The sequence below is a fragment of the Cavia porcellus genome, unplaced genomic scaffold, assembly GCF_034190915.1.
Source record: "Cavia porcellus strain 051 isolate PalLab524CR breed Dunkin Hartley unplaced genomic scaffold, mCavPor4.1 scaffold_2, whole genome shotgun sequence".
Lineage (NCBI taxonomy): Eukaryota > Metazoa > Chordata > Mammalia > Rodentia > Caviidae > Cavia > Cavia porcellus.
Window position 1 is genome coordinate 95,513,320 of NW_026947485.1, and position 26,786 is coordinate 95,540,105.

At 45.3% G+C, this 26,786-nt stretch overlaps 1 protein-coding gene and 1 long non-coding RNA gene across 2 annotated transcripts in view; one reads left to right on the forward strand and one right to left on the reverse strand.

Annotated features, from left to right (window-relative positions):
* Htra1 (HtrA serine peptidase 1) overlaps window positions 1-26,786 on the forward strand; it is a 44,711-nt gene that overhangs the window by 1,533 nt on the left and 16,392 nt on the right. The window contains exons 2-3 of the mRNA XM_063244884.1: window positions 19,669-19,768; window positions 20,198-20,402. Coding sequence (XP_063100954.1) covers window positions 19,669-19,768; window positions 20,198-20,402 — 305 coding nt within the window. The remainder of the gene's footprint in view (window positions 1-19,668; window positions 19,769-20,197; window positions 20,403-26,786) is intronic.
* LOC134475228 (uncharacterized) lies at window positions 1,386-10,762 on the reverse strand. Its single transcript, XR_010046260.1, has 2 exons — window positions 10,628-10,762; window positions 1,386-1,747 (listed from the first exon to the last, which is right to left on the reverse strand). It is a non-coding gene; the product is annotated as an uncharacterized LOC134475228 (long non-coding RNA).

Consider the following 26,786-nt stretch of genomic DNA (forward strand, 5'->3'; position numbering starts at 1 on the left):
TGCAGGCAGTGCCTGGGGTGAGGGATGGGGGAGCTCAGCATAGAGGGACCGGTCTGGATTTTTCTTTATAGGAATATGGTCCAGCGTGACCACCTGGGGCCTGGCAGTTTGTCTCATGGATAAGAACATACCAGGTTTGGAGGCAGAGAATATCCACTGACACAGGAGCACAGAGCCTGGCCTCAGCATTCAGAAAACTCAGCGTGTTAGGGGAGAAGAGTTTTTCTAGAGAGAAGTGATTCAGAGTGCTCAGAAATGGGGGAGATGAGAAGGCATACCTGTTAAACACAGGTCCGTGTGCCAGGTGGGTTATTCCATGACCTGTTTTGAGATGGAAATGAGTGTCCAAAAACTGAACACAGCAGAGTCCAAATACTTGGCTGTTGATTCTTTCTACGATGAGAAACAGGTCCTTCTTGGCCAGCAGGCCTACAGCAGCACCAAGAAGCACCAAAGTAGGGACAATCATACAAGAATGAGCATGTGAGACCTGAAAGGAAGGAGACGGGTGTGACACTGGTCTCATCCATGTCTCCTACTTTTACAAATATTTATTGAGCTCTGTAGCGTGTCTGGCACTGTGTGTCTGTCTGCTTGGCACTTAGGCACTGGATGGTTTGTGGGTGGGTGAGTGAGTGGAAGAATAGATGGATGAATGACGAAACAGAAGGTGTTCAAGACAGCAGCCATCCTGTCTTTCCTTAGAAGAAGGTGTTGCTTTGCTGTGTCCCTCATTCCCCATCTGATCCTCACCCTGATTTCCTCAAGGTGTCTGTAGGGCACTAGTCTGGAGCCAACAGCCTTCCTTTGGCCTAAGCCCCACTCCAGCAGCTGGTGCCCAGGACAGGCCACCTGATGTAACAACTGAATGAAGAGAACTGGCTGCCGCTGGTGCCAACTGTTGGCGGGAGTGCTCTTTTGGCTGGGTCGATGTGGAGACCTTTTTGAGAGATGCCTCAGTTAGAGTAGAAGGGGAGTTTGGAGAGGTAAGCTGTGCTAGGCAGCAATAGGCTGAGAGCTGAGAGCACACAGATCTAAGGAGGTTGCTTCTAGGCAGAGTGTTGGGGGAGAGGTAGGAATGCTGTCTGAGGAAGGGTCCTTGGCAAGCAGGCCACACTTTGAGTCATGGTGGCCCCTGGAATAGAGGAAGGGTCATTATTGAAAATGAAGCAGTCCTGTCTGCTATTTAATGAAGACTTCAGAAAATATCTATAATCATAGTTTTGGGAACAAAAGCCAAGTCATCAATTTCAGAGATTACTACAGCTGACAAGAGTTCATTTGGAAAACTACCCAGTTATACCAGAGAACAAAGGTATGTAATCTCCTATTCTGTTGGTCTGGAGAATACAGAAAAAGCATTGTAATTAATAATAGGATGAAAATGAGGGCCCACAAATAGTTTGTTTATTCTGTGTCTGGCATATAATTTTCAACTCTTTTGATCCTTCTAAAAATATTTATATAGTGATCTTCCTAGGTTATAGCTGCAAGGTAGTCCCACAGCAGTATCTTTCCAGGTCTTGAATCTACATCTGATTCCAGAGCTCCCTTCACAAACCACCTCTCTGCTGTCGACAGAACCACAGAGATTAAAGCCAACTCCAGCTAAGTCACAGCTAATCGCTGAAACAAACAGTGCTCCAGATGGCCATGGCCTTGTGATAAAGTGAGACAGGTCCCAGATGTCATCAGCAGGTACAGGAGTCTGAGGACAAGGTTGCCTCCAGTTGCCATTCACATAGCCCTGCCAAGGAAAAATGAAAGAGAAGGAGATGTCATAAACATGTTTCCAAACCAGAGTCCTAGACCCCAAGCTGCTATTGAGGAGGGAAAGGCCCTTCCAGATTCTTGGATGTTCTAGAAGTCCAAGCAGAACTGTGATATACTGCTGATCTCTGCTAAGAAATGGACAAGAAGCCAGGAAAAAGGTTTGAGAAGGACTCCTCAGATAGTAGAATCCTAGTCCTTTTCTCCTGTTAGCACACGCTCCGGAAATTGCACCCCATCCGGGAAGAGCAGCCCCTGTGAATAAGCGTAGGAGTGTGTAAGGCCCAGACGGAATGAGGATTTTTCAGATCCTGATGTCGCTTCAGAGCCTCTGAATATGGAGACCAGAGAATAGAGTGTACAGAATAGTTGTTTGCCTTCCTGGAAGCGTAGACATTTTTTTTTTCGGTTTTTATTTTTTTACTAGTACATGTTTGTAGTACATAATGGTGGCATTCCTCTCAGTTGGACTGTTTGTGTTTTACTTCATTGGTTTTTTTATGGGCGCTGTGGGCCAGTGTTCAGTGTGTTGAGTGCCAGTGTCCTGAGCTTTGGGGAGACTGCAAGGAGCAAAACAGAGCTCCTGCTGCAAGGGATCCTGGAGGTAGCAGTGCTGGGTGGGGTGTGTGGGGATCCAGCCTTTCGTTACCTGGACCTGCACTTTCCTTTGTCAGGTACAGCATTTTGCTGGAATGTTTCCATGACTGGTCATTCGAATATAGCTTTTGTCACTTAAACTATGTGTGTAATGGGTACCAGGCTTCCTCTTAGGGTAAGGTTGGTGAAAAGCCTTGTCTCTCCAGATTTCCGTCATGTGCAGCATGAAAACAGGACGGTCTTCTGAGGTATTTGTAAGGCTTTATTCACTCTGGTTATGTTCTTTTTCTCCTGTGGTTTTAGTAAGGAGTTAAAACATGAAGGCTTCATAAAATTAGTAAGTTAACAAGATCAAAGGCTAAGCATTTGATTTAGAGAGCTGTAAATAGGTTAGAGCTTAAAATAACTGCACTCAGAAAGTGATTATGGTAGAACTATGAGCTAACTGTGGCCAGAAGCCTCAGCAAGGCGGACTGGAACTCTGAGTCTGTTTGGAATTGTGTGATCTTGGGCAAGTTTCATGCCTTGGATCCAGAAATCAGATTTTCCATGAGCTTATATGTCTAGTGAATAAATAGCTCTGAAGGCATAATGTGACGGGGAACTCAGGCTTGGCAGTGGTCGAGGGTTCCTTGGAAGGCCAGCTGGGATGGTGGAGCCAGCGCATGGACACCTGGCCTAGGCCTGTTGCATGTGCACTTACCTGTCATGTCTGTGGGCCCCCAGAGCTCTGAGAGCCTCAGAGAGAAAGGACTGGATCAAATGATCTCAGAGGTCCTTTCTAACTAGAATGGCCTGTGATGCCAGTAGCAAAGTCAGCTTCTGCTGAGGTTGTGGTCACTGAATCCTTATTTTGAAGTCTGGGCTGGCTGCCCAGACCTTTTACGTTATGATGGTTATAGCCAAGGTTGACATTGTGACCCATTCGAGCTTTGTTGCCTTATATTTGGGCTTTGTGTTGGCTGTTGAGAATCCCTGGGAGTCTGTGGGAGTCAAATGCCCATCCCAAGGACAGAGTGTCAGTGAGCCTAGGGTCCCCTACTCCTTTCCCTGGGGCCACAAGGCTGGGCTGCTTCTGGGTCCTCTGGAGTGAGATCTCTACTGAGCTATTTCTTCGTTTCCGTTTCCTCCTTTCCTGCCACTAAGGGGGAAAAATAGCTCTGTGTGCTGACACAAACCTGTAATCCCAGTTACTAGAGATGCTAAAGCAGGAGGATTGCAAGTTTGAGCCCAACCCTGACAGCTTCCTGAGAATATGTCTCAAAATAAAAAGCGAAAAGGACTAGGGATATGGGGCTGATGGGGATATAACACTGGATTCAATTTCCAGTACAAAAGAAAATTGAGAAGTGAAGCCATTCTGAATGCTTTCCCCAAAAGCTCTCCAGAAGCAGGAGAGAAGTTGGTACCATCAGCTCTGCTTGGGGTGGCTCTGCTTAGTGATGTGTCCGGAATCAAGGGTAGAGTGCCTTAGGACAGAGGAAGTGGCAGGAAAGAGGCAGATCTGTCACTGTGGGGAGCTTGCCGAGCCAAGCTTTTGGGATGAGTGCCATGAGTCCCATTTCTGAATTTAGAGCATTTATTGAACACTCACTGTGTACTCAGAATTGTGCTGGACACAGGGAGTGAGGGGTGAGGAAGATTCTTTAACCTCTCATTTCCAAGCGCTCACAGAGGAGGTATGATGCCCTGGTTTAAGTGCTGAACTTCCAAAATCAGATCACTATTTTCTACATATATGATTTCTTAGACTTGACATAATTTCTAACTCAGTTTCCTTATCAGTAAAATGATAATGGAAATAACAGTGTATACACACGCACTTCTTAGGGTTGTTGCAGAATGGAAGGACCTTATTTCATTGCTTAACTTTGTACCTGCTGCATTTCTTGAACTCCATTGATATTAGCTGTGATATTGGTTGCACATATCTGTAAGGCTGAGGCAGGAGGATCATGAGTTTAAGGCCAGCCTGGAACACAGTGGGACACTGTCTTAAAAAAAATTAGCTATAGTCACCATTGCCAACAGATCACAAAGGAGCCACCTCAGACAAGATGGGCTGGGATGTCATCTCTGGGGATGAAGTGTCTGTGGGCTGGTCAGGAAGGATTTACAGAGAGGGGAGCCATGTGGGCATGTGTCCTGGGGCCACCTCGAATTTATCAGTTAATATGCTGGAAAGGTTCTCTGGGCAGAAGGAGTCAGATACTGCCTTCCTGTCGCCCTTTGATGGACACCCCGGATTGTCTACTGTATGATTTGAGAAGTAGGTGGCTTCTCTGGAATTAAGAGCAGTGTCTGGATGACCTGAGATTTTTACAGAAATCCTCTTATTAATGCTCACTGGAGTTCATGACACCCAAGAGATGGCAGTTTAAAGACTCCCTGTGACCTTCTAGAGCAGTTCTCATACTCTGAGAATTCCTCACAGGAAAAGACTTGTCCTGTCTTGAGAAAAGAAAAAAAAAGACAGAGTCCATATATATCCTATTATTTTAGATTCCTAGGACAAATTGTCGAGTAAGCATGTTTTCTAAACACAGTTCCCCACAGCATCTTGTGACAGCATCTGGTACAGGAGTGTCCTTTGTCTCCCTGTACACATGAAGGTCTCTGAGAGCATATTGTTGTGGCTGGGATTTCTGATAATTTCCAAATTTGCATAACTCCTGTCTTAATGAGTCAGAGCCTTGTGCAATATTTCAAACCCCAGGAACATCTTTTTCATTAGTTATGCAATGCAGTCTTCAGCAGGAGATGGTAGGCCTGCCCATGTGATGAGCTGTGTTTTTCTCGGTGCTGGTGAGGTTTACAGTAGAATTGGTTTCCACAGTCTTGGGCAGGACTTTACCCCATTATCCGATACTCATATCATCTCAGCTCTGTGACCAAGATGAGCTGTCTCCTTAGCACCAGTATTCTAAGAGGCAGTCACTGCTTGGTGGGGATTGGTGGAACAGACTTCTGGGCACTGGTGATTCTGGGCAGTTGGCAGCCAGCTGTGTATATAGGAGAAGGAAAGCTGAGCACTCAGCAGTTATATCTGCTTTTTTGTGGCTCAGAGTTATCTGGGCTCAGGGCATAATATGACAGTGGAAGATGTCACTAGACAGAACAGGTACTTTCTTGAGCTGGACAGTATGGTAGTATGTTATGGGTGTTGCCTCCTTCCCTCCCACTTACCCAGGGAGGAATGAGCGAGTATTATCGCTGCAGCCCAGCCTAGGACGTAAATGAGGCTCCGAGAGGTTGATTGTAATTTCCCTAAGGCCACCCTGTAGGAGAAGGCAGAGCCAGGATTCACACCCAACACTGTCTGGCTTCCAGGCTAATTTCGAGGTTTCTTTGACTCCAGTGTGGCTTGGAAGCATGCTGTTTAATCTCCATATATTTAAGGGGTTTCCATTTATCGTTCTGTGACTCATTTCTAGTTTAATTCCATTGTGGTCTGAGAACATCCTTTGTATGGTTTCTCTTCTTTTCAGTTTTTAGAGTGTATTTTCCAGTCTACAGTATGGCTGTGTTGACAGTTCCCTGTGAGGATGAGAAGAACATGTGTCCTGCTGTTGTTGGATAGGTGTTCTCTGAACATCAGTCAGATGCAATGGGTTGATAGTGCTGTTGGGTCAACTAGCTCTTCATTGATTTTGTCCTGCTGGTTTGTTACTTTCTGAGAGAGGAATGTGAAGTCTCCCAAGTCTGTTCTGAAACAAGACTGCAGTCTCCATTGTGAACCACCAGTGTTAGCAGCCTGGGTTTAGCCCCATTTGGACCTTTCGAGTGAGTCACTAGCCCCCTGCCGCCTCAGTTTTCTCATCTGTTACACAGGGACAGTGTTGCTGCTGGGGAGACTGATGTCAGAGGAGATAATAGGTCTGAGGGAGTTTTGTCAGCAGGAAGTACTGAAGCATTGATACTGCAAGAGATTAGGACTTCGAGATAGCAATTCCAGACTCTTCCAGGACTCCTGGTACAATCAGCGCCAAGAATAGAGCCGAGGGGTGGAAAAGTAGTATGCTTCCTGTCTAGCTCTTGGTTGAGGTGACTGAATTTGACCTTCCATTTCAGGGGCAAGTCAAGGGTAGAGTCCACTGCCGTTTTATCCAAGGGAAGATGAGTTTGGTTCAAAACACTGGCAACCCAGTTAGTATACTGTGTGCTCAGGCATCTCCTGAGTCTGCTTTGTGGAGGACTTGTGTTCACCTGCGAGGTGGTGTTCTTCAGTGGTTCCTCTCAAGCCCAGTTTTGTTTTGGTAAAGGGGATTGAACCCAAGACTCTCACAGTGAGCTACATCCCCTAGCCTTTAAAAAATGTTTATTTTGAGGTAGTTTTGCTAGGTTGTTTGGACGGGGCTCATATTTGCTATCCTCTTGCTTTAGCCTCCCAGAGTGCTAGGATTATAGGTACATATCACCACACAAGTCTCAGTTTCTTTTAAACACATTTACTTGTCAAAAAACAGCCTGAGGTGAGGCTCCTCAGGTTCTAGACTGGTATTTCTTCGCAGTTTGACATTTTTGGCTCTGAAAAATGTAATCCGATATGGTGTCCACCCTATTGGAAAAAGCCCTGTTAGGAAAAGCCTGATAATGGTTCAGGAATACCGGAGAAGGGGCAAGGACTTAAGGCTATCTGGGGGGAGCCCAGGTGCCTGGATGTCTTTCTGTCTGTAGATTCTGGGATCCCTCCCATCTACAGTCTGTTCCCTTGGCATCCTCATTAGTGGCCCCCTCAGACTTCATCCTTTGGAATAGACCGTCTGTTCTCACTTTCCACGACACATTTCTAACCACATCAACTCGTTTTCATGCTTTCTTAGGTCCTATGGATGGGGATACCGCCTTCCCCACAGAGGCACTGGTGGATGGCCAGCACCACCACCTGACTTGTAAGGAGGACAGTATCACACAGCATGCAAACTAAGGGCAGTTTTCTACCTGCAAATCCCACTGCCCAAACGCCTTTCACTTTGCGGCTGGGGAGAGGAGATATCCAAAGGGAACATGACTCACAGGCTGAGCAGCTCATCATTGGGAGCCTCTAGGACTGAGCCCATGAATCCCTCTGCTGCCACTTCCTGGAGGAACAGTCATGTGCTGGGGAGGGGCCAGGGTCCTTGTGTAGGAGCTCCTTATAGGCTTGAGAGGTTTAGGGGGTGTCTTCACCTTTTTTCCCTTTTCAATAGAATGTTGAAGATCATTTTTTTTTCCCCCAAAAAAGTTTTCTCCTTGGGATGGAAAATAACCACCGAGCAATCCATGTGGCTTCTGCCCTCAAGAGTTTAAGGTGCCTGCAAAAGCCTTGGGTGACGCGGCACTCTTGCTGTGCGGAAAATGTCCTCATAACCATCACGGTGTGCAGTACACATCACACACAAGATATTTCCACGTATTTAACCTGTCCTTGGGCTGAATCTACCAGATTTTTCTTCTTAGCATAACGGCTCTTTAAAATTCTCCGTTTCGTTTGACCATCAGGGGAAGTACATTTTTTGCACCTGATGATACATTGCGCTGTATCAGGTTTTTAAAGTTAGAAAAGTAATTTCATCCCAACAAAACTAAAGGAGGAAAAAGATTTGTGATTTTACGCTTCACTGTTATTCCAGACACCCCTCATTTCTCTTCTGTTTCTGGGTTAGGATCTATTCTATTAGGATAGATACTGTACAGTGACTGGATAGAAGAGTATGGATTTGTTATGGTCCTCTAGTTATTTTCTAGAAGGGTTATAACAACCGCTTGTTGCTATCCTGCTATAGTTGTTGCCAACTGCTATAGAAATTCAGCCTCTGTAGTCACTGAATGTCATAAAGAAATTCTACTAAAAGAAATCCCAGGAGGACAATGATTCCAGATCAGTCATTCTGCTCAGTTGATAGATGACCCTGTGGGTCTTATTAAAATGTGCTTCTACCGAGAGCTAGGGTGAGTTGTGATCACAGGACATATGCCTAGAAGGGCCCCTGTAGTTCCCAGGTCATTTGGTGCAAGTTGTATTTTGGGTGAGGAGCTTGGATCAACCAAGGGGACATGAATGTCCAAGGTCACCAGTCAGGACTGACAGAGAACTGAGTCCCTGGGTACCCAGTTCAGGAGCTACCACAGGGAACCCTGGATGCTCCTCTGTTCATGGTGTGGGGGAGGCCAGACTGCAACTTGATAAGTGAAGAATGTGTCACTTAAGTGTTTTGTGCACATAGAAGTATACTGTGAGCTGCATATATAAAATCAACATTCAAGTGCAGTAGTTCCATTAGAGTAAAAAGAAACAAGGGACATTGTTTTTCTGTTTTAAAATAACTTCACTGAGATAATTTGCATACTGTGAAATGTATCCTTTTAAAGTTTCTATATGTTCAGAGTTGTACATTTATTGTCACTAATCTGAGAACATTCTAATCACCCCCAAAAGAAACCCGATACCTGTTAGCAATCACCCTATATTTCCCTTTGCCTGGCTCTAACCAGCCACCAATCTATTTTGTGTCTCCGTGAATTTGCCAATTTTGGACATGCCTGGAAGTGGAATCCTGCGGTATGTAATCCTTAGTGACTGGCTCCCGTCACTTAGCATACTCTTTTCAAAGTTCACCCACATTTTAACATGTGTCAGTACTTAATTCTATTTTATGACCCAAAAATACTCTGTTGTGTGGTGATAGGAATACCAAGTCTCTCTTCCTGGGGAATCCTAATCCCAGTCCTGAAAGTCATTTTGAAAACTGAAACTGCTGACACAGTTCTGAGGGCTCTGTTGGAACAAAGTGAAGCACATGCTGCAGAAAGCCGGCATTAAAAATGAAAGTGTGCTATTTGGGTGGGAATTGTGTGCTAAAAAGAAAACAGCAGGAATCATACTTTGCAGGTTTACTAGCTCATATGACATTTTTTGGAGCTGGAAAGGATACTGGAAATGGTCTAAGTCCCTGACCCCCATCTAACAGACAAGGTACCTGGAGCCCAGAAAGGGAAAGTGGCTTGTCTTGGGTTCTGAATCCACTTTTCACTTTTTACTTGAGCCTGTTTATTTCTAGCCTCCTCTGTTTCAGGTTTATAAATTCTCCTAGTTGTCCTCTGTTCCCTAGGAGACGAGCTCATTAGCAAATGAATGTTGGGTATTGCTCTGATCTTCTGATTCCTGGATAAATGGGCTTGTTCAGCATCTCTCTCCCTGTGTTCTAGGCTTGGCTCTTTGCCCGCCCTGGGCTTGGTAAGGGTAGCCCCTCCATGACTTTGCTTCCCAGCTGTGTGACAGAGGCTGAAGGGCCCTGACAGCCCCAGACAAAACAGCCAGAGAAATCGCAGCAGGAAGAAAGCCCAGCTGAGAAAGCTGCAAAGGTCAGGACTGGAGACATGCTTATTAGAAAAAAGTGGACGGGGATATTGTGGACTGGGCTGTCAGCTATTTCCCTGCAGATAATAATAGGTACATCATCTTGGGTGTTTAGAGACTTCTGGAAAAACATCGTGCAGTGGAATTGATTAAAAACTTTTCTGTATTAAAAAAAAAAAATAGACCAGAAAAGATGATGAAATACAAGGGCACTGACCTAGACCAAAACATTTTACCATGGGTACAAAAGTATGGATCATTATCATTGTTTTGTTTCATTTTTTGCCACTGAGACTGAGAAGTAATTTTTCAGAAATAGGAACCTTTAAACCTAAACACATTTTTCTGGAAAACGCACATTTTCCCAGTAAAGCCAAAGCTACAGAATGAGGCTGAGCTTGTGAGTCACAGTACGGTTAGGGGCTTGCAGCCAGCTGGCCACATGCCCTGAAACTGGAGTCCCAATGCAGCCTATTTGTAGGGGAGTATCTTAGACTTGTTTGCATAATCTAACTTCTTCACTTCACCTACTGCAAGTCTTTTCCAGGCACTATTCAAGGCAGCCTTGGCCCAGCCACTGCAAATAGTTACTGCTCAAAGCACCACCTTGGGCAGTGCAGCCTGAGGCCTGGCATACAGTGAGCTTTTCCCACTCAGAGCTGTCTGGGACACTATCCCGGAAAGAGAGGGCTGCCAGCGCTTGGAAGTACCAGTATGGGCTGGAAATCAAGGCCAGGCCCTGGGCTCTACTGCCCCTTCCGCCTTTATTCATTACAAGAAAAGAAAGAGGTCTTATAAAACCTACCTGGATTTTATTTCTTTATTCTAAGCATCACTCGATTTGTAATCTTAGAAAACAATGATACTGCTAGTGAATTCAGTATATTTTAACAAAGGTAGTTCTGAAGGTCATTGTCTTACCTGTTTGATTCCTTCTTCAATCTGAATAGGATCTTGAGATTTGTTTTAGACCCAACTGGCTGCCTTAGTCCCCAGCTCTGTGATGCCTCTGTCTTTCCTGTGCATTTTCTCTGCAAGATTGAGGAAACCTCTCTGCCTAGGCTCCTCTGTGCCCTGGAATTTGCAGCTGTAGCACTGATTAGAATTGGGGTTTGGTTTCCTGGAATGTGCAAGGGATCACTTCTATTTCCTCTACCTCAATGCTTCAGACCAGCTCTGGGCCTGACTCAGGCCCTTGCTGACACGTATCCTTGGTATTTAATGGAGCAGGACAGAGAGAATGCAGCCACTCAGACCAAAATCATGAAGCAAGTAAGTATTGAGAGGCATTTTTGCTACACTCAAGGGGTTATGCCTTTTTTTTTTTTTTTCCCCTTATCCTCCAGCTAAACTCTCTTGCAAGCAGGAGGCCCCAGCCCTTTGTGCCTTATGCCTTGTTAGCTGTTAAGAACTTGTTTGGATTGATTTTCCCCAGACTCTAAGGGAAAAGAGTAATTCAGGTTCATGGGAAAAGGAGAAATTGTGTGAGTTTCTGTGCAATCTTGTGCTTCTCAGATTGTTCTCAGATTCAGCAAGAAGCCTCACAGAGGAAGCTTGTCTTAGGAGAAAATCATCTCCCTTTCCTCCTTGCAGATAGGCACCCCTCCCCAGCTATAGGTGTTGGGTTCATTAACTGCCTGCTGCCTGGTCTTGACATGAAACCTATACCTAGGACAAGTGTGCTGCTTGAGGTGCCTGTGTTTGTGCAGAGTGCTGGGTCTTGAATTCCATCCTGACACAGAAAGACCCCAGGGCGGTCACTGTCAAGATCAGTCGTATTCCTTAGGAATGATGGCACACACCTGTAATCACAGAGGGACTGGGAAACTGAGGCAAGAGGATTGTAAGTTTGAGCCCAATGCAACTTGGTGACTTAGACTCTGTCTCCAAAATAAATACTGAGATTGCAAGGCTAGAAATTTGGTTCAGTTTCTAGTATGGGGTGGTTGTGGGGGTTTGGAGAAAAATCAGTATCCTAGATCCTCTTTTTCTGTCACTCCAAGGGGAGCCAAATCAGGCATTTGTATCAATTTGGGCCTGCAGCCTTCTCATCTCTGTTCTGTTATGTGTCTCTGTTCATGTACACTCTACTCCATCTAAAGGGCCAGTGGGCTGGGGGCCTTTGGCTTGGGGTGCTGGGGACCTTTGGCTTGGGGTGCTAGGGAGTGGGAGGAGCAGTGGGGAGCTGGCTGAGCTTTGCATTCATATTGACTGCCTTTGTTCTCCTCTGGGGTCCTGTTGAGGTGCTAGACTGAGAACAACAGACAGATGAACACTTAAAGATAGAGTTCCTGGAGAAGGTTTGTTTTTATTCCTGAAGGTCCTCTTTGGATCTGGGCCTGGCTTTATTAAGTAGCCAGGCCACTTGGCCATACTAGAGATCAAGGAGAATTTTAAAAAATGTTACAACATGACTCTTGCACCACCAAAACTGAGAAAGGGCATGCCTCCCACAGGCACTCGCCCATGGCAGGAGCTTCAGTGGTGGGAAGGTCATTGCACTTGAGACCTGTAGGAGGCTGCTGGGGCTCTGGAGGCAGCACCACACACAGTGCCTGCTGCCTGGGGTACTGGCCATGGGAAGGTGTGAACGATAGATGAGGAGCATGTCCTATCCCATTATACACTGGACGATTCCCAAAGATCATTCTCAGTTTCCTTAGCGCTCCACTGGGGGCCTGCATGTTTCCCTTCATTATTTACAGTTTCCTTGCCAGTAAGAGTGGTCATGTCTGGAGGAGGCCAGGAGAGATTTTTCGCAGGCTCCTGGGCAGACTTTGGGACCAAAACAGTGGCGGCCCTGGCAGGCAATTTCCCAGGTGATTACTTCTTGTCCTCAGATGGTCAAGGTGGCCTCTTGGCCCCTCAAGTGTGAATGGGCACATGTTTCCCCTCAGCCTTAGTTTCCAGCCTCTGCACAAGACATTTGGTGCCCTTGACTTTGAAATAACTTGGCTTGCTTTTGTTACTGATGACCAGGCTTACGTGGCAGAAGGAAGCTACGCTGAACGGGAAGTAGGAGAGAGGACGATGAGCTGTCTTCAGGTATCACCTGCTACCCTAGTTTGTCCTGGCTTCCTCCTGAGCATACCCTAATGTGATCCAGCTCTAGGTTTTGCTAACTTTCTTCATAGCTGGGCTTGCTTCTGAATCTCAGTAGCTGTTGGAACTGGCCTGTACTCTTCATGGCAGTCTGTCAGATTGTACAAATGCTGTGCTAGGAGGTGAATTTGAAATTTGGTGGGAAAATCTCAAGTAATTTGAGGGCCAGGGGTGAGCTTACAGGGAATCTGGTGAAGCCTTTCATTTTGAAATTGAGGAATCCCCAGCCTAATGGGCCTACCCAAGATGGCACAGCCTGCATTGGCCTGAAGTGCCCATATTGCATTGGCCCATACTACGGGTGACAGAGGTTGGGCACGTTATCTCCCTGCAGATGTGTGCCCTGTCAGCCCCTGCACATGGGTGGCTGTGGACTCTTGGAATCTATAGAGTAGGTGACACCTCCAGCAGTTTCTGAGCAGTGCGTGATGTTTTTCACTTAATTTGGGTTTTTAAGTCAAATGAATTTGAAACTCAGCTAGAGTGGGCTCCATGCTCATGGACCTGTACAGTCACACAAGAAAGGTTCTGCCTGTCTTAATGCTGCACTTGAGATTTATAATTAATTTTTGAACAAAACCTTTTATTTTGCCCTGGTCTTTGCAAATGATGATGCTGGTCCTGAATGTGGAACAGTGCATTAAAATGCTGTGGATTTGATCAATCTGTTCTTGCAACTGATTTGAATTTTGGGAACATGCTGTTCCCTGTGAAGAAAGAAGAATTCATTTCTTTTCCTTCAAATACACTGCGTTCTGTTTTCCAAATTAGCTGTACTTATCAACTCTGCTGAGCAATTGGATGGTGGGATTGTTCTTGCCGGTAGGGAATGTTGGGTTGTTAATCCCACATCCTGGTCCTGATCTCTTGGCCTGGAAGTATGAATCGTGCTCCTACAATGATGTGGCCTGCAGAGGTCTGAAAGGCTGGGGTCAGGAAGGGAGGCCACAGATGCAGAGCAAAGAGCTCCAGCTCCAGAGCGCCAGATGGATGAGTTCTCCTCTTGCCTCTGCTGCTTCCAGTTCTGAGGCCTTGAGCAATGTGCATTCCTTTTCCTTCTATATAGCAAACCTTCTATTTTTCCATCTTTCTGTAGGGTGAGCGTAATATCCACCCTGTAGACTTGTGGGAAAAATTAGAGGTCACATTTGTTCCTGGCATTGTGTTTAGCACATAGTAAATAGTAAATGTGCAGTAAATAAGTAGCATGCTCTGTCATACTGGGAGCCAGCCACGTGGAGACATGGAGGGAATACGATCTGCCACCCAGGCAGGTATAGGGATTTTCCACTGGCAGGTCCAAGTTCATGGGACCTGAGACTTACACAATTCAAGAGATTCTTTAAGAAAACTCAAAATTATATATGCAACATTAAGTATGAATTAGATTAAAAGAAGAAACTATTAGAAGTTAAAATTTTGTTTCACAATGTCTATTGCACATTTTAGAAGGAACTAGGATGGATGAAAGGAGAGGACAATAGATAAAGAAAAAATACAAGTCAGTTATACTTTTAGAATCTCTTAGTTCATTGAAAAGGAAAGTTTTCTGTTATTAGAGAAATTTTTTTAAAATGATTTATTTATTTATTTATTTATTTATTTATTTATTTATATTTTGAGACAGGGTGTCGCTAATGCAGTTCAGGCTAGCTAGTCTTAGGCTCACTTTGTAGCCCAGACTGGTCTGAAACTTGCAACAATCTTCCTGCCTCAGCCTCCCAAGTGCTGGAATTACAGGGGTGCACCACCATGCCCAGCAATTAGAGAAATTTTTATGTCCATATCTTATACCTTGAGCAACTACTTTAAAGATAGCAACATGTAATGTGTTAACTATTTTTAATTCTTCTATTATTTTGTTGTGAAATTTTGTTTTACATTTTTTTCTGTAAAATAAAAAACAATTTAAAAAGTTAAAATTCACAAAGCAAATACCATAAGCATCACAGCATCCAGAAAAATATAACATTAATTATCTGCCAGATACACCTTCACTTTTTATTTTAGTTTAATTTGGGTGGGGTTGTTTTTTGAGACAGGCTCTCGTTACTCAGTTCAGGCTGGTCTTGAACTCATTATGTAGCCCAGGATGGCCTGCAATCTGAGGTAGTCCTCCTGACTTAGCCTCTGTGCTGAGATACAGGGGTGTGCTACCACGCCAGCTCACCTGCACTTTTAAAACACCTTCACCCCCTAAGCTTTCTGGTTGTCAGCTCTGATCACTTTTTTTATATGGCAATGATTTTCCTACAGAGAAAAACAAGAATTATTCATTATTATTTTTATTATTATTTATCGAATTTTGAATAATTAAATCTTTTATATTTCCCTGCCACCAACATGCTATCCTTAGAACCGACATACCATCCTGCAGAACTGGGAGCAGAGTGGGTGGCAGGCATGTCCTGAAACTATATCTGTATGAGGATTCAGGGCAGTCACTGGACTAGAGACAGAGTGACTGCAGGGCGTGTAAATGCATCTCATTTAAACCAAACAAAGTGATTCTCCACTTGTGCTTTCTGTTCTGAATAGCCTCCCCTGACAAGATAGCTGCGGTGTGCCAGGGGGGGAGCCTATAGTCTCAGCCAACTATGTTAACTACTTTATTTCTACAAAATTTCCAAAAACATGTGATGACCACTTTGCTAGGATAACCCTATAACAACAAGCAGAGCTTTGTTGAGCTCCACTGTAAATCTGCCTGCTCTCAACTACTGCATCTGTGCAGGATTCAGCTTTAGGCACTGCAGAGAGCCCATGAGACATCAGGCAGAGAGCCCAAACCTTTGTGGCTTATAGTACCCTTAGTAATTTTTTATGGCACCTGTAGGCCAGAAAAGTACCCCAGGGTTCCATTTGTCAAATAGTTAGGTCCAAAAACTTAGTAAGTGTTGTGAAACAGGAAGGAATAAATTTAACTTCATTTTAGCCACCGTTACCTGTGGATGCGATGTGTGTGCCCACTGGGTGCTAAATAACCTTCGAATTCTTGGGATTATATTGGACACTGTCACCTTCGACATTGATTTTTAAGCAGTGTGTTCACTTTATCTCAGCAGCTTCCAAAAAGGCAGCTTCACAAAGGTATGGAATCATCAAAAGGAATAGCATGCTATCTGACTTCGAAACTGAGGAAATGAGCTAGTTTACAAGGTGTCCAGTGAGTGTGGGTGCCATTGTGTTTCCCCTAAAAAAGATGGAAGATTCTGTGCTTGCTGCGATGTTCTGTGGCACCTTGGGAGCTGTGTTAAAGAGCTGGCATTAGGACAGCAGGGCCACCTATCCTCTTCTTCCTCTCTCAGGTCTAATCTTAACTGGCATTTTCTCCTTAAAGATGAAAGAAACACATATTTTGATGATGTGAAGCCACCCAATTTTGTGCCTGTGCTTTTGGGAGAAACACAGATAAAATCTGTCTCTTGGTTCCTGCTGCCTTTTGATTTTCATCTTCACTGCAATAATTCTGCAATATGTTAAAGTATGTCAGATACAGATAATGCTGTGTATTTACAGGTTGCTCATCCATGGGTTCCACCAACTGCAGATTGAAAATGCATTTCTTTTAGCACATGTAATATATACTAAAGTGCTATAAAAAAACGAAAAGAAAATGGTATCAGTGCTGAACATGCATAGACTTTTGTCACTGTCCCCTAGGCAGTACAGTATTATAACTCTTTATATAACATTCGCATTATGTTAGATATTAAATGATCTGGAGATGATTTACAGGATAGGGGAGGGTTGTATAAGTTGCATGCAAATAGTGTGCCCTTTCATAGAATAGTTTTGAGCTGTGTGTAGAGCGTCCTGCAACCAGCCAGTCCTCCATGGATACTGAACATTGGCTGAGCTTAGTGGCCTGTTCTTAGTAAATGCTCCATAATGGATAATCATCGTTGAAACTTCTCCATGCTGTGTGTTTCCTTTCTTCTAGAAGGCAGTTGTTGAAATGGTTAAGAGGTATTCCCTGTTGATCCCCAGAGAGGATGGGATCCAAGCAAGCCATATTTATGAAGTTGTATGTTTGTTTAGTTTATAAACAGGAGAAATGAATCCTTTGTTGTCTTGGGATGGAATGTGAGCAACTTTACAGTTTTCATCTTCACTGCAGCAGCAGGTTTTCTGAAACATGTTAGCTTCAACTTTCAGTTCTGTGGGGTAAGGGAGAAGTTAGGAGGGCTAGGCTTTGACCCTGCAGGGGACTATATGGAGAGAATGGAAGGAGGAGGATGGAAGACCATTCTCATAGACTCTTTGCATCAGTTCTAGCCTAGAGGAACAAAGCAGAGAGCATGCCAGATCTGCCTCCTTGTGTTGGCTGCTCCATCAGAGTGAGAGCTCAGCTGGGCTGCACTTTGAGCCCAGTTATCTGCTGACCTAACACCCTTCCCCCTTCTGCAGTGGCTATGGCATGACCTTGTGAGCTGGGGAACACAGGTGCAGGCTAAGGCCAGGAGAACCTGGCCTGTCTCATAACCTCCTTGTGATCATGCCTCTGCAGGGGTGGCTGTGATGGTGCTGTTCTTAATAGGAGCCTCCAGGACCCAGATGGATTTGCCAGGGTGGTGCCTCCAGCTCTCTCTCTCTCCATAATCCTGCTGCTATGGTCAAAGCACTGATAGCTGCCAACGGCCTCCTCCTGAGCAGCACCCTTGCCAGTCCTTTTCCTTTTTTCTTTCTAAACTATATGTCTTGTCTGGGCAAGCACTTGCTGGCCAGTAGCTCATAAAATCAACATAGCAAACATCAAGGTAGGTGGTCTTGTCCTCTTAGCATAGAGGCATAGGACTAAGCTGAGGCCAGAGTCTATGCTTGATTCTTTCTCTTGCTGAGTGCTCTGGCTGCTGCAGCAATGATTGCTCACCCCCAATCCTTGGATAGTGGGTAGCAGGTTGCCATTCAGCTAGTGTCCCCCTACTAATGGGACATTTCCACCTGGATTGACTCTGCTGCAAAGAGAACATATTTGAGATCAGAGCAAAGAGGGCATGCAGGGGCATCTGATACCAGAGCCCACACCAACTGCCTCTGGTTTGGAAGACAAGCCTTGTAAGTGGAACAGGAATCTGACACTGAGTAGGCTGCTTTTAGAGACAATTAAGATCCTCATTCTGAAATTGTACTGAGAGAAGCCAACCAAGTATTTCTTCTTATTTGACATTCTGTCTTTTTTTTTTGGTTCATCTTTGAACAATTCTAGTTGAAGTTCCTTGTGTTCTGTTTCCCAGTGACTGCTGGCCACTAAGTGATGTGAGTGGAAGTTGGAGGTCCTCTTTTCATCTGACTTGCACAGTTAAGGCTTCTCACCTGGCTTTTCAACTCTGTCCTTGTACTGCTCTCCTTTTTCTTTGGTCATCTGCAGAACTGCAAGAGCCCTGGTCCCATGTGCTCTTTGTCTTGTGCAGCCTGCTAAGGTGAGAGGAGGAGACAGATTGGATCAGAGTCAGAGCTCGAATCAGTGCTTCAGCTCATTCTGGAGCAGCAGCCCCATTCTGTAGGTGGGGAAGTGGATGCACGTCAGGCTTTTCAGTGGCCACGCAGTCTGCCCTGTAAGCTTTCCTGGTCTATAGTCCCTGGATACCCCTTTTCTGGCTTATGAGAAAGTACCTACTTTTCATTTGAGCTAGAAAATCTCATGTTCAGCTTTACCCGTGATGGGAGTGGATTTTTCCCTTTCCTACTTTGGGAAGTCAGAAAGAGGAAGTGAGTCAGTGATACTTACTAGCAGGACTCTAGTGGCTGTGCTTTTCTTGAGAGTCTCAGAATGCCATGGCCCTTGAGGGTTGTTGGCCTTGTTGAAATTAAACCTCTGCTTGGCTTTTGCTAAAAAAATTAGAGCTGAGAAGCCAGTTGACAACTGTCTCTGGTTGATGTTGCCAGAATCTGTTTGGAACAAGGTTTCCACCCGCTATTTAATTTTCCAATTGGAGGGCTTAGGAAGACACACCAGTCCATCACAGTTTCTTGGAGACCCTGGAGGCTAACACACAGAAGCAGGGCAAGTACTGAAGAGGAAAAGTTGTGACTTTGGTGCTTTCCTTGCTATTTGTGATCTTTGTTATGATTTAGTGTCCCCAAAGAAGTTGCTCAAAGTCTGTGAGCCTCAATTTCCCCCAATATGGGAAGAATATCTGATTCTCCCTTACTAGGGAGAGTAGGAAAAATTAAAATGAGGTAGCATGTGAAAGTGGTTTGAAAACAAATTATAAATTGATGCTATCCTGAGTTTGTCAAGTTAGTTTATTTTCCTTAGTAATTGCTGATCTTTGAACCTGAGAACATTGTGCTATGCAGAGATCAGATTTCAGCCTTGAGATAAAGCAGCTTAGGTAGGAGCCAGGCTAAAAAGGGCCTTTCTTTTGTAGATGTTCCCTCACTGGGTGGGGAGCTGCAGGCTGGCCCCAGGAGGTCCCTGGATCCAGTGGCACTGAGTCACGTTACACAGTTCCTGGTGGTACAGGAACCAAGAAACAATCTACAGATGCTCTGGGGCTGCTCGCTGAGCCTGTGGCTGTGCAGCTGTGATGGGTCACAAGAGGGCTTGGAAGTGTCCCAGGATTACTCAGCCTGGGGAATGGCTGTTTCCTTCACATTGAAGGAGATGTGGGTGTATGTGATGATATGCATGTGTGTGTGAGTTTGTGGCTAAGTGCACACGTGTATATCCCTGTACAAGTATGGGTGTGTTTGTGTGAGTCTACATGCATGTATGTGGGCATGTTTATGTATGTACATATGAGTGTGTATCTTTTTGCTACAGTGCATTTTGGCACCACTAACCCATAGCTTTCTCCAGGGCACAATGGCACAGAAGTCAGTATCATTAAATGTCTGTTTGCCTTTGTTCTCAGGGCAGGAAGATCCCAACAGTTTGCGCCATAAATACAACTTTATTGCTGACGTGGTAGAGAAGATTGCTCCTGCTGTGGTCCACATCGAGTTGTTTCGCAAGTAAAGAGGGGGTTCTTTTTTTTCTATAACTTATACAGCTTTTCGTGATAAGTGTCCTCATTAGCAAAACATCAGAACTGGGTTTTTTTTGAGATACATTAAAGTGTCAAAGTGTCACTGAATAGATTGTAATAAAGATTTCTCCCGTAGTATTTCTCCCGGAAGATTTTTCCATCTGACTACTTAAATCTACACTCTTGACCCTCCAGATGTTTTCAGAACTTCTGGCTGTAAAGAATCTCTAAGAACATTTTTTAAGTGGGATGTTTTAGTGTCAAAATTGATGCAATGTTTGGTTTTTAAATGTTAGACCCAGCATGTAAGGAAACAAGTACAGACGTGCATTGCTCCTGCAAAATGTTACTCCCATGTATTAAAGTCTCATTGTAAGTGTTTCAGGCTTCAAAGTGCTGTCCTTTTGGGTTCTAGGCTGCCTTTTTCTAAGAGGGAAATCCCAGTGGCTAGTGGATCTGGGTTCATCGTGTCAGAAGACGGACTGATTGTGACAAATGCCCACGTGGTGACCAATAAACACCGGGTCAAAGTTGAACTGAAGAGTGGAGCCACCTATGAAGCCAAAATCAAGGATGTGGATGAAAAGGCAGACATTGCACTTATCAAAATTGATCACGAGGTGAGTGTGCACCCGATGTCTTCCAAGTGTGCGGGCAGCCCATGACTAGCTAACCTACTGGACTGAGTTCTTAGGCACCCCGGCCAAGCCAGACTCTTGACCTGACCCAAAGATAGCAGAGGGACCTGAGCTCTCTGATTGCCTTGGGTGCCCACAGACAGTGCTGCAGCTCCTAGACCAGCTGGGTCTACACCCAAGGGAACTGTGTAAGGGAGAGAAGGGGCTCAGAGAGGCTTCTAGATGAAGGTTGCTATGCGATTAGAAAGTTTAAAAATATCAACTCACACATTTACAAATAAAATATCAGGTTTGTGTAGTGAAAATCGAGTCTTCCACCCCCTCGTGATGTGGAGGCATGTGTTAGTTTGCTTATTCCACAGATACATCATGGGTCATACACATAGATGCACGATGTGCTGAGTTTCAGAATGAGCCATCCTTATTGTGGAAACACAACCAGGTCTACTAAATTAGAGTAGTGTTTGTGAAAACAAACCAGGTCTACTAAATTAGAGTCTCTGTAGGGTTACTGATGATTTCATAGGCAGAAAGTTTTGGAAATGGTTGACTCAAAGCTAATGGATTTCTTCTCTTCAGAACTTCTCAGAGCCTTCAGTATGTTAATGTGCATGTGGCTCACCTGTCAAGGGGAGTAGGCTGTAGCATTTTCTCCAGTTATAATTCTCTGCTTGTATAACTGTGTGCATGTTGCGGGTCAGTGCAACTGAGAAATAGCTCAATTTGGGAAATGTATTTGAAAATGCTTTCGGGACTAGGGATATAACTTAGGCTCTGGTTTCAATCCTCAGTGTTACAAAGGAAAAAAATGCTTTCTATCCAAATATGCTCCTTGTAGACATTTTTGCTCTGTTGATCATTTAGCAAAATCTTCATACATGAGGTTAAATCTAGTCCACACTGGATCATCAAAAATTGCTCCTGCTTGTCACATTGATTACAGAGATGAGTTTGTTGTGTGGCAGGTGCACTAAGATTGCTTTTTGTAGCTATTTCATGTCCTTCCAGTTTTCTAGACTTCGGATGGAGGAAGAATCAGGTTAGCTGGGATCTTGTTGCCAGTGCAGGAAAAGACCATGGACTGAGAGGAAGTTTTCCTTGTCAGCTGTCTGCTTGCTTTGCCTCACTGTTGGTCTTCCAGACAAACAGGTGTGGCATTTGACAGGCTGTTTGTCTGTCAATGGAAGTAGCTCTGTGTACTATTTGGGCACTAGGATTCTGGATTTTTTTTTTTTTTTTTTTTTTTTTTTTTAAGCAGCACCAGGCTCCTGCCCCATCCCAGGGTCCTTTACTGTCAACTTTCCAGAAAGCCATGGTCAGGACATTTACACCCTTCCAGAAGCATATTTCCCTTACCTGTCTGAGGCTATATAGCCAGACACAGGCTAACGAGGCTTGAGAGCTCTTTGCGAAGTCACAATTGTGTGTTATGTCTGTTTGGTAACTGTGGAATTTCTAGCAACAGCTCATCTTTCAAAATGTATTTTTTGGTCACAAGATCATTGGGCCAGGCTCTGCCTTTATCTTGAACCATCTGTGAGGCAGCTATTTTATCTCCATTCTGTGGAGGAAGAAATAAGGATCAGAGAATATAAGTAGCCTGTCTGAGGCTGCACAACGGCACCTAATTACCCCAGCCTCATAAGACAGACAGAGTGCAGTTTGCCAAGTACCCAAGCCCATTCGCAGGGATGCAACCTGACCTCTGCTTGTGACGGGACAGCTTGGCCTTAAATAGGTTGAACAAGACTGGTGCGTCTGCTGGAAAGGTGTGCAGGATGTGGTAGTCTAAGGAGAAGGAAGCTGCCAGAATAGCATAGCCTGTGGCCACACGTGGGACTTTGGGCTTCACTGAGCACTTGAGTGGCAGCCAGCATTGTGCCAGGGTCATCTGTAGGCGGTGCTCTGACCCACGTGGTATGTGCACTTTCCTCACAGAGTAATTCTGTGTTTGGAATGTGTGGCTGTATACCATGCAACTGCTTCTGGCCCAGGGATATTCTGTTCAGATTTTGAACTAAAGTGGAGACAAGCTCGAGCCATCCCTGGTATATCCAGGCAAAAATAGAGGATCCTAGTAGAGGAGGTGTGCAGAGGGTTATGGACTTAACTCCTGTTGCTCCGGGGGTCTAGCTCTGTAGTCAGCAGCATGCTGTTTGACATGGGTTGAAAGTGCTCCAAAAAAGTGTCCTTAAAAATTTAGAATTGAACGATGTGGCTTTTTGAAATGGAATCGGAAATGAAAGGATATTAAATTGCAGACACCCACACAAAAGCCCAGTTTCCACTGACTAAACTGCTTTTTTTTTTTTTCGTCTTTTTTTGCTGATAGTTAGAAGTAGGGAGAGAAAAATATCTCTTCCAGCCCTTTCTCTTTTGTCCCCTTGTTTTTATGAGAGTCCGTGTGGCTTGTCAGGAGGCTTGGTTTGGAAGGAGCTAGCACGGAGGCTAACAAGTCCTACCACCAGTTCACCCGGCATGTGAGATCATGGGTGCAGTAGGCAGCATGTGGGGTGAGAGCTTGCCTGGCATTGTCATCGTGGGGATAGGGACAACACCAAAGAAACAGGTCAGGGAAACTCAGTGAAGGCAAAACAGGAACCAAACAAATTGGAAAGTGGGAAGGAAAATCATCCCCTGTGGCATCTTGTCATGTGAGACTGTGGCTCAGCCTCTCTGGACCAGGTTGGGATAACGTGATGAAGTTGGTGTGGCTACCCAAGATGTACATGGGCCCAGTGACCAACCTGATGGCTCATGATGTATAAATCCCACCTCAGCATCCTGAGTTCCCTTGGCATTGCCATGGTTCTTCCTATAAAGGGCAGTCTTAACACTTCTAAACTAAGTGGACAGTACTGTGGACCTCTGCTGTTGTCGTCACGTGGTGGCCTAGCTCCTTTTCTGGGAGTGGCAGCCAGCGTTTCTTTCAGGGATCTGTCTTTTTCCCATTGCACAGCCAGGGTAGGACCTTCGGTTGTGTGTCTGCCTCCCTTCATCGATCAAGTATCCACCTCTTGGCCACGGAGGAGGGCAGGCAGATGTTCTGCTTGGAACTGCAAACGCAGCTGCATGCACTGTGAACGAGCGAAGGCTTATCTTGGTGGTCCCTACAGTGTCTGGCTAAGCGCTGCCTGAGCTCCAGCACTGGTGCTCTGAGCCTGCACTTTCTCCCCCTTTTGGAGCCTTCAGGTCTTCATGCCTAGGAGTTGCTTGGCTTGCAGTTGCTGGAGATGTTTCTGGGCTTGGGACCAAAGAGCTCTTCTGCTTCTCTCTGCCAAGTAGACACGTGTGTACTCACTTTGCCGCTGTGTGTTGAGAGTCTGGAGGCCATTTGGAGAAAGTTTATGGGTGGCCCCAGCCTGGTCCCCCAGTACACTGGAGGAGGCGGATCCCCCACACACCTGTCCTTTCCCCCAGCTGCTGTCCCTTCCTGTGCTTCTGTGCTAGAATTGAAAGTTCCTTTTCTTAGGGACCCTGGATGGGGCTGCCGTTAATATGGGATGGGAACACAGCCCCAGGAAGTTGGGGAAGCATACATATAAACATTTTAATGGAAAGCAGCTTTGAGGGCAAACTAGTTCAGCTTCGGACGCAAACTATTTCCAGATGTGTTTAATATGTGCCACCGGCCATGTGTGCGGAATACTTTTTAAATTGTTATCCAGTGGCAGCATTTTGTCAGTGCAGTTTAGAGAAAGACAGAGAGATATGGGACTGGAGAGGAGAGAAATGTAAAAAGTGAGCTCTTTGCTTTTTTTAGACGAGAGCGTGGGCCAGGAAGACTGGGGTGGTACTGAACAAGGTAGGCAAGGAAAGTCACATTCCTTACAGCTGCTTTTCGAACTGTGCTGATTATTTCAGACCGTGTCATCCTCACTGTGAAGCCTTTATGGAGATTCCCCATTGCTTTTACAAGAGATTTCATCTCCTTATTAGGGCCACCCTGACTGAATTGAGCCTCCCTTTCCTCTGGCTCCTCACTTGCCCCCCTGCACCTCACTCCCCTTCTCAGCCACCCTCCATGCTCAGTTCCTGGGGCCTTTTCCTTTCCTCTGGGACATTTTCTTTCATTCCTCACAGGGCCGAGCTCTCTGTCCTTCTGTCTGACCTATGACATGATGTGGCTTCTGGGTCCCCTCAGCCTTATCTCTCATGATAATATCACATCCCAGTGTTTTCCCTCTTTATCACCAGTGGTCATTGTCACATTTATTTATGTTGTTATGCACTTTGAGATGGGGCCTCACTCTGACGCCCCGGCTGGTTTCTAACTCCTGAGCTCAAGTGATCCTCCTGCCTCAGCTGCCACAGACAGCTCTATTTGTGTAATTAACCTATCAGGGCAGTAGCTTCTCAACAACAGTGTCCCTCATGAGTGGGGTTTTAGAGCCAAATGCTCTGGGGAAGGGCAGACCCATTGCTCCTGGAATAGTGAAGGCTGGAAAGCACCAGGGTCTGCTCCCTGAGCTGCTGCTCCCTCTCTGATACACAGAGATTGAGCAGCAGGCTGGCTGCCACCTCTCAGCCAGAGGCTCTGGAGTTTGGAAGAACTTGCAGCATTGCCAGGGCTACGTGGTTCTGTGGTAACTCAAAGCACTGCTGAGGCAGCAGGGTTTCCTATGGGTGCTTTTCCTGATGCCAGGCACCAGGTAAATATTTGGAGACAGCCTTGTCCAAGCTTGAGGTGGTTTTCTTCTTCCCCGCAAGCCTGGGTTGGTTCCTGGCCACCTTCAGGCTGGCGGCCCCCGCAGACCTGTTTGAAGTGGCCCAAGTGCTGCATTGCTTGCAGAGGGTCTTCTTACGGCTGAGCTGCTGACAGGGCAGGAAGGCCAGCACTTGATCCTGAGGTTCAGAGCAGGGTCACTCGAGGGGTGAGGGGACTGGGCCTTTCATGTCCAGGTCTCTTTCTTTAGGCCCTGCTCTGAGAATTTGGCCTGGTGTGCAATAAAGCTGTACTTATTTAAGTGAGGAGGGTCTGGGGAGTCTCTGAGGACACACAGTGGCCAGGGAGGGAGGTAGCTCAGTACTCCATGTGACTCATGCCTGCTCTTCTCAGGCAACAAGATTGTCAGAGGCCGCTGACTAAGACACAAGCATGTCCAAGAGTGAATCAGATAGCACAGAGCCTGAGCATCCTCTGGAGTCTCTCACGTATATCATACTCATACTGCGATAGTTAGCCCTTATTTGTTTTGGTGTTTTTCCACTTTGGATTCTTTCCCCCTCCCTCCGTCCTGTCCTTTTTGTGGTCTTCTTTCTCTCCTGGCACTCAGAGGGCTCCCACTGCATTTGCTTAAGATGCCGCAGAGCCTGTTGACTTCTGTAACAGAATCGATTTTTACCATTTTTAGGGAGGTGGGAATCAATATTTCATGAGAGAATGGAAGTCTAGACAGTGAATTGGAAACTAGCCCTTATTCCTCTGTGCCAGCCCTTGTCCAGAGGTGAATGGGGACATGGCTTCTCCTTGTTCTCTTCACAACTCCTTTTGTGAAATATTTCAGTTCCCTAAACTCCAAACTGGAGCCTTGTGTGTTCTCTGGCTCAGATTCAAGAACTTAGCTGATTGTTAAGGAAACTCTTTGGCTATATTTTTCTCTTAATATGGTAATCCTTTTTTTCATCTAGGCATTCTTTTCAGGGAATTGGATAAAGGCTGTTACTGTTGGTTCTGACAATTTCTGGGTGCCCCATTGGGAAGTCCCTTATCCTCCTCAGTTGATGACAGGAGTGGGGGTAGTTCATTTCATTTGAAGTTTAGTGTGTGTGTGACAGTGTTTTAGAATCTGGGATTGGCCAAGTAAACTATAGTCTGACTCTAATCTGACCCTGCATCTGTTTTTGAAAATGAAGTTTTGTAGGAACACAGTGATGACCATTTACTTATGTAGAGTCTATGGCTGCTTTTGTTCTGTACTAGTGAAACTGATTAGTTAGGATGGAGCCCATATAGCCCGTGAAGCCAAAAATACTTTCTGGTGCTTCCCAGGAAAGGTCTTTCAGTCCTGGTGGTGGATGATGTCCTTGACCTAAGAGAACTAAGGGTGGCGGGGAGATAATGTGCTTATAGGCGCCAACCAAGGTGAACCATTCACGTGAGCAAGGGAAACAGAGACAGAGAAGTGGATTTCGTTTGCTCTCTTGGGAGGGATTATGCTTCTTTAGTGAGGATGGGGTGTTAGTCTTCTAAATTAAGCAAAGGAAAGCCTTATGTTTGCCTGTTTACAGCGTGCTTTTACACACTATTTGTCCAACTTTAGCATCCTACTGGATCTTTTAAACTCTTGTTCACTAATTTCAGTTTTTTTTTTTTGCTAACATTAATTTTTATCCCTGGGTTCCTGAGTGTCACTGTTTACTGGG